This window comes from Cyphomyrmex costatus, unplaced genomic scaffold (genome assembly GCF_001594065.2).
Source record: "Cyphomyrmex costatus isolate MS0001 unplaced genomic scaffold, Ccosl1.0 scaffold983, whole genome shotgun sequence".
NCBI lineage: Eukaryota > Metazoa > Arthropoda > Insecta > Hymenoptera > Formicidae > Cyphomyrmex > Cyphomyrmex costatus.
The window spans coordinates 67,421-75,304 of NW_017280576.1; the positions used below are offsets into that span (position 1 = coordinate 67,421).

At 38.5% G+C, this 7,884-nt stretch overlaps 1 protein-coding gene across 1 annotated transcript; it reads left to right on the top strand.

Moving 5' to 3' along the window:
• Positions 1-3,474: 3,474 nt before the first annotated feature.
• On the top strand, positions 3,475-5,344 carry LOC108782254 (uncharacterized; the record flags this gene model as incomplete). The annotated part of the gene is made up of 3 exons (XM_018550472.1): positions 3,475-3,595; positions 3,729-4,486; positions 4,646-5,344. Coding segments are annotated over exons 1-3 (1,578 nt in total), but the record flags the coding sequence as incomplete, so codon positions are not given.
• Positions 5,345-7,884: the final 2,540 nt, after the last annotated feature.

A 7,884-nucleotide genomic window follows, 5' to 3' on the forward strand; every position in this document is an offset into this window, starting at 1 on the left:
CCTTATTTACTTAATTCTAATGACATGTATCATTTGTATAAAAGATTTGATATCAATAGTCGGCGCCAAGTTAAATTCTAATCTTTAAAAACCTACGTGGTATTATCCTTATTATTTACTTAAATCAATGACATGTATCATTTGTATAAAAGATTTGATATCAATAGTCGGCGCCAAGTTATTCTACCTTATTACTTACTTAATTTTAATTACATTTATCATTTGTATACAAGATTTGATATCAACAGTCGGCGCCAAGTTAAATTCTACCAAATTGAAGAGTAAAACACAAGTGGTAGGGGAGACTGGGGCTAAAAGTAACAGAGGTAAGTAGTAACACTTAAATAAAAAAATGTTATAAACATGATATGAAATTATAGATAAAGACAGAAGTCTGTAGTGGCACCATCTATTGTATAATGACAATCAGAAGCGCACGCATCATCGTCGGGCGTATGTGCAAGAGGTTATTGTAAAATACAGGTAAATAAACTTCACAATTTTTTGTAATTTTGGTCTCGGTTTTTATACATTTACTTTTGAGTAACAAATAATGTATCTATGGTACATATACAATAGTATATATATATATATATATATACACAATAGTATATATATTTATATATAATAGTATGTATATATGTATCTATATATATGTAGTGTTTGATATTATTACTTATCCGAATGGTGTTACTTTTAACCCCAGATCCGAGGTTAAAAGTAACATGTACGAAATGTAATAAAATCAAAAATTATATACAGTTAAAAGAAAAATATCTTTTACATCTGTATAATATTTTAAGTCTAAGAAATCGTAGTTTAAAACTAACTATTCATAATTTATTAATTTCAAAGGGATAAAAAATCTGAGCCTGTTTTACAAAAAATGTTACAACTAGCCTTACTCTCCCTATCTTTAATCTTTAAGACCCATATAGTACTATTATTTAAATTCTACTAAATTAAAAAGTAAAACTCATGTGATGCTATCTTTATCTTTATACAATGAAACCTAAGTATATGCTTTTGTATTCTTATTAGAAGATCTTCCTATTCGAAACTGTTCCGGAATAGGATAAGTTTCGCGCCACAAAGCCGAATAAAAGGATCGATGGCGCCATCCATCGACTCCGTCCGTGAATCTTTTCGTCGCACTCACCGCGCCGTCTTGCGAACATCTAATTATTACAATTTAACCGCGTATTTGGATATCGATGTCGCTGTCGTCCTGCCGATTCGTCGCGGTAATCGCGCAGCGCGATTCTACCCTCAGACACAAATCAGTGCTTGTCGTGACAACTCGTGCGGCAAAATTCGTTGTCTCATTAATCTAAGAAGCAATTCAGCACTTGCTGTGACAAGTCGTTGTTCTCTCAGATTCGTTGAAAGCAGCAGCTTTCTTTCTACGTGTTCGCTACCGCGACTCGTTACTTTGTACGTCTCATCACGGCTATCGTCGTGTATGAGCATCGGCGTATTAACCACAATTAATCGTTTCTCTCGCCGTGCCACGCGAATAACACTACGTCTATCTGTATGAATAAAACTTGCATACAACAAGTTAAGAAGAGTGCTCAGTGTTCTCAAACCGTCCAGTCCATCCCGTCACTGGAGATCTCAGTCGAGATCGAAGCAGCGATTTCACACATAAAGAATTTTGGTCCTTCGAGCCGGATTCGTGGCGGATAAACAACAAAGGACATTGGAACTCTCTGTTCTTTCGTGAACGTGGCACATCGCAAGATTTCCGTTTCGAGCATACCAAGTTACGGAAACCTCTCAAAATCACAATAGAAGATTTACTATAGCAGCAACGATTAGCTATGCGCTCTGTAACTCGAGCGCTGGAAAACTTTAAGAAGATCGGCCGTGCAAATCACACGTACGGCATAGTTCGGAATCGCCTTCAAACTCTTAAGGAGAATTACGCTCCATGCGAGCTCCTGCACTCACAATTGCTGAAAGTCGCCACCAAGGAACAAAGAGAAACCGAGAAATACTTCAAGGAGGATGTCTACATCGAATTGGAGGACATCTACCTCGCAGCATCGGACTACATTTCCGACGCCCTCGCCTCTCTCGAAGCAGATCAAGCGCCATCAAGTCCAGGGTTATCCGTGAGTCAATCACAAAAATCTGAAAAAACTATTACATTACCGCGCATTAGTTTGCCGAAATTCTTCGGCGATTTACGGGAATAGGAAACGTTTCGCGATCAATTCCGCTCCATGATTATCGATCATGCCGAGTTGTCGAATGTTACGCGCTTGCAATACCCTTATTCATGTTTAAAAGACGAAGCACGCGACGCGTTGCGTAATCTCCCTCTGACCGAAGCGAATTTTAAAATCGCGTGGAATGTACTGCTCGCGCGTTACGATGATAAACGTCGAATAGTGACGGAACATATTCATACGCTTCATACGCTAGCAGCCGTTAATACCGATTCCGCGCAGGATCTTATGTCGCTTCGAGATATAGCTGATATGTCAATTCAAGCTTTAAAAAATTTCGGTCGTCCAGTTGAGTGGTGGGACGATTTGCTCGTCTACCTAGTCGTGCAAAAATTAAATAAGGCCACGCGTAAAGCATGGGAATTGCATTTAGGCGATAAAACGGAATATCCGTCGATCCGTCGTACACGGATCTTCATAACTTTCTCGCATCGCGAATTCGAGCGTTCGAGAATATTCCAACGACCAGTACGGTCAAAACAAAACCGAGCAAGTCGTCCGTGCAAAGTCACACGACGACCGCTATCGGAGACCATTGTCCGCTTTGTAAACAAGATCATTTCTTGTATGTCCTAATTTCAAGAAGAAACAGGTTAACGAGCGTCTCGATCTTGTTTTCAAATTTAAACGGTGTCTCAATTGTTTAAGCGCTCGACATTTCGCGAACACATGTCCGAGTAAACATAACTGTCGTCATTGCATCATACGATGCTTCACGAAGCGACGACATCGAGCACGACCGGGAATTCACTTGAATTCAACGAAACGAATACGTCAAATGAAAACAACGTCGTTTCACATTTAATTACGAAAACAACATTTGACAAATCTCGTGTTCTATTAGCTACCGTGCGGATTCAGGTGTGTTCTTCGTCTGGACGCACAGATGTCATACGCGCATTGTTAGATCAAGGATTTGTCACTAGTTTAATTAGTGGAAATCTCGCTCAACGGCTACGGTTATCGCGAACGCGCGTTGCTGTCTCGGTTACCGGTGAAACGCTCATTTAAGCGGCCTGCCATGGGCTGATCCGGAGCCCTCAAATGCCGATCCGATCGAAATGATCATCGGCGCTGATCTATACGGTGCTGTTCTGTTGCCGGGCCTGTGCTCAGGTTTCTCTAATCAGCCAACAACACAAAACTCCATTTTCGGCTGGATCATGTCCGATTTCGACGAGTTCGTCTTCAAACATGTCTAACGTGTCAGTTAATCATACCACGTTGCACGACAATCTCGATGACGAAATTCGATAGTTCTGGGAAGTCGAAGAACTCCCACAATTATCATACCTTACTCCTGAGGAACAACGTTGTGAGGAACATTCCCGAGCAACTCATTCTCGTGACTCTAATGGACGGTACGTCGTGCGGCTGCCGTTCAAAGCCAATCCTCCGATTGCAATAGGCGAATCTCGTCACATCGCCTCATCACTTCTTTCACGGCTTGAAGCCGTCTTCAAAATAACAAGGATATCGCATCCGAATATCTAGAGTTCCTACTGGAATACGAAAATCTCGGTCATATGAAGAAAGTAGACGAACCAGTCTCTGCTTCACAATCAGTTTACATCCCGCATCATGCGGTGATTCGCGAGCATAGCAGCACCACGCGGTTGCGCGTCGTGTTCAATGCATCTCAGTCGACATCGAACGGATCTTCACTTAACGATCATCTCATGATCGGTCCTAAATTACAAACCGACCTTCGATCGGTAATCCTTCGATGGCGACAACATCGTTATGTTTTCACTGCCGATATCGCAAAAATGTATAGGCAGATTCAAGTCGATGCGCGAGATCAAGATTATCAGCGCATCTTATGGCGCTCTTCATCATCCGAAGCAGTGCAAGACTACCGCTTGCTTACTGTTACTTACGGTATGGCGTGTGCTCCATACCTCGCTCTACGTACGATTCAGCAATTGACGCAAGACGAAGGCGCTCAATTTCCTCTTGCTCAATCAGTTTTACGCAATCAAATCTATGTGGATGATTGCATCTTCGGCGCGGATGACAAGCCGCTTGCAAGGCAAATCCGCAATCAATTAATTTCATTGTTACAAAAAGGTGGATTCCTCCTCCGTAAGTGGGCAAGCAACTGCCCTACGTTACTCAACAACCTACCGGTCAATGAAAAGAGTCTCAGTCAAGGCAAAATTCTGCAAAGCGACGAAAGTTTCAAAGTTTTAGGCGTCACGTGCCTTCCTGCTACCGATACATTTCAATTCTCAGTCGAAGTTACAGCAACGGTACCCGATTCGAAACGAAAAATTCTGTCTACTATCGCAAAATTATTTGACCCGCTCGGGTGGCTTGCTCCGATCGTAATTACTGCTAAAATTATCATGCAACAATTGTGAGCTACAAAGTGTTCGTGGGATGATCCAATTCCACCTCCGCTTATGCAGAAATGGTACAATTATCACACGCAGCTAATAAAACTGCGTAATATCTCGTTGCCACGATGGACTGCCTTCGGTTCTGATACAAGTCATTGTGAGCTTCACAGCTTTGCTGACGCATCGTCCGTCGCATATGCCGCTGTCGTATATCTTAAAGTGATTTCGCTCATGGGATCAGTTACTGTTTCGCTAATAATAGCAAAATCAAAAGTCGCGCCTCTTAAGCCCTTGACAATTCCACGACTCGAACTATGCGCTGCTGCGCTTTTAGCACAAACAATGTCGTTTGCTAGAACGACATTAGAACTTTCGACAATTCCATGTCATTGCTGGACGGATTCAACCGTCACTCACGCTTGGTTACGCCAATCTCCATCTCGATGGAAAACGTTTGTCGCGCATCGCGTGAACGATGTGCAAACTATAATACCTGATGCCACGTGGCATCATGTTCCGACTCATCAAAATCCCGCGGATCTAGCATCCCGCGGAGTTACCGCTTCCTCGTTCGCGGAGAGCTCACTGTGGTGGCAAGGCTCCGAGTGGCTCAAGTTTTCTTCAAGTCTGTGGCCGAATGAATCTCGGCAAGATTACGATACCTTGCTCGAAAAACGTTCGACCATCGTCGTACAAACTCTCGATATCGAATCTCAATGGGACTTAGCTTCCAGCTATTCTTCATCGCCGAAGCTTCTTCGCATAACGGCCTATCTAATCCGCTTTATTAATAAGCTTCGAAATCGTATATACAAAAAGCGGTCGTCAAACGACGAATCCGATTCTATTCCATCCGATATAATTTCGGTGGACGAATATAAACACGCGCGACTATTTTGGTTACGCATCATTCAACAAAATCTTTTTCTTGATGATGTCCCAATAAACACATTATGGTATATTATACGTTGAAATCAAGTATTTACCATAGGTCTAAACGTAATAGATTCAACGTATATCAGTTCCGTATAATTTTAGTTGTGATGTCCGGCTGATAGACGTTCTCATAAACTACATATATTCGTTTTTTTAACGTTATTCACATCCAATTTTTAAACGTTGTTCTCATTAGTTTTTTTAACGTTATTCACATCCGATTTTTAAACGTTGTTCTCATTAGTTTTTTTAACGTTATTCACATCCGATTTTTAAACGTTGTTCTCATTAGTTTTTTTAACGTTATTCACATCCGATTTTTAAACGTTGTTCTCATTCGTTTTTTTAACGTTATTCATATCCGATTTTTAATCGTCGTTCTTATTCGTTTTTTTAACGTTATTCATATCCGATTTTTAAACGTCGTTCTTATTGGTTTTTTTAACGTTATTCATATCCGATTTTTAAACGTCGTTCTTATTCATTTTTTTAACGTTATTCACATCCGATTTTTAAACATTGTTCTTATTCGTCTTTTTAACGTCGTTCATATCCGATTTTTAAACGTTGTTCTCATTCGTTTTTTTAACGTCGTTCATATCCGATTTTTAAACGTTGTTCTCATTTGTTTTTTTAACGTTGTTTTCTAATCAATTTAAATTGTATTTAATAAACGGATAAACTACATTTTACCAAAACATAATTTTTATCCGTTTATTAAATACAATTTAAATTGATTAGAGAATAACGTTTAAAAAACGGATGAGAACAATGTATAAAACCGGATACGAATAACGTTAAAAAATCGAATATATATATATGTGTGTGTGTGTGTGTGTCAAGCAAATGACATTAAACTCTAAACAAACATTTTTTAAGAAAGGAGAATATAAAATATTTCTTTTTATTTCTTTTTATAATGAGAAAGCATATATGTATTTATTATATTGTAAACAAAATTATATACATATGTATTTACATACATACATATGTATTTATGTCAATATATGGTAAATAAAATTATATTTTTTAATATAATAAACTTTATAATAATAAAATTTTTAAAACCGTACAACTGATAAACAATGAACAATAAACAAGAAGAAGGAAACCAATAACGATCAAAGCTGGATCACAAATGTTTATTATAATTACGTGTGGATTTTATATACTGCTACGTAGCAGTATAATAAGCATTTGTGATCCAGCTTTGACCGTTATTGGCTTCCTTCTTCTTGTTTATTGTTTATAATAAACTTTATAATAAACTATTAATCTTTTTAAATATAATACCTTGATCAAAAAATTCCCGGAATTCATTCAGAAAATTTAAAATACAAGTTTATTCATCAAAAGTGATATTGTCTCCTTCAAAGTACTCCCCATCGACTGCAACGCACTTATGCCAGCGCTTGATCCAGCTCTCGAAACATTTCTGGAACTCTATTGTCGGTATAGCCATCAGAGCCGTCTTCGATTTTTCCATTACCTCCTTTCGGCTGTTAAAACGCGTTCTCCGTAGTGGTTTTTTTGATTCGATCGAACAGAAAAAAATCGCAGAGAGCTATATCGGGTGAATTCGATGGCTGTTGGATGGTATTTATTTCGTTCTTGGTCAAAAATTCACGGATAATGATGGCACTGTGCGACGGTGCGTTATCATGGTGCAAAATCCATGAGTTGTTTGCCCACAAATCCTTTCTTTTTTGGCGAATTGCTTCACGCAAACGTCTCATAACGCCCAAATAATACTCCTTATTAAGTGTCAGGTAGAGAGACTTCGGTAGGAAGAAGTGGTTTCACAAGTACAAAAAAATGCCTGGCTTGGTTCATGTAACTAGTCACTGTTCTTTATTTTTCTGTTCACTTACTTAGACACACTTACAATAAACAAATTTTAAAAAGATTGACGAAAAAATACTGTTTCCGATATTTCATTATTTTCAATCGCAACGGCGGATCGAATGCGATAGCAAAACGGCGGGTTACTCTTGGCGGAGCAGCAACGTTTCTAAGAAATTTTAACGGCACTTGACTGTGACTTCGATAAAATACAAAAAATGAAAAGGTCAAGCCATGTTCAAAAATAGATCCTCGCAAATTAAAAAACCCAACAAATTTAAACCTTTGAAAACTAACCGCAAAAATTTGATCCTTCCTAAATTAAAACGATTACCTAACCACAAAATAGAAAACCCAATAAATTTCAACCTTTGAAAATTATTCCCAAAAATTTGAACTTTTCTAAATTAAAATGATTATCTAATAATGTAACATAATAATTTAAACCTTTAATACTTTAAATGATATTATCTAATATAATATATGACCACGAAAAGTAACTGATATATTACTAAATCTGCCAGTTCAAA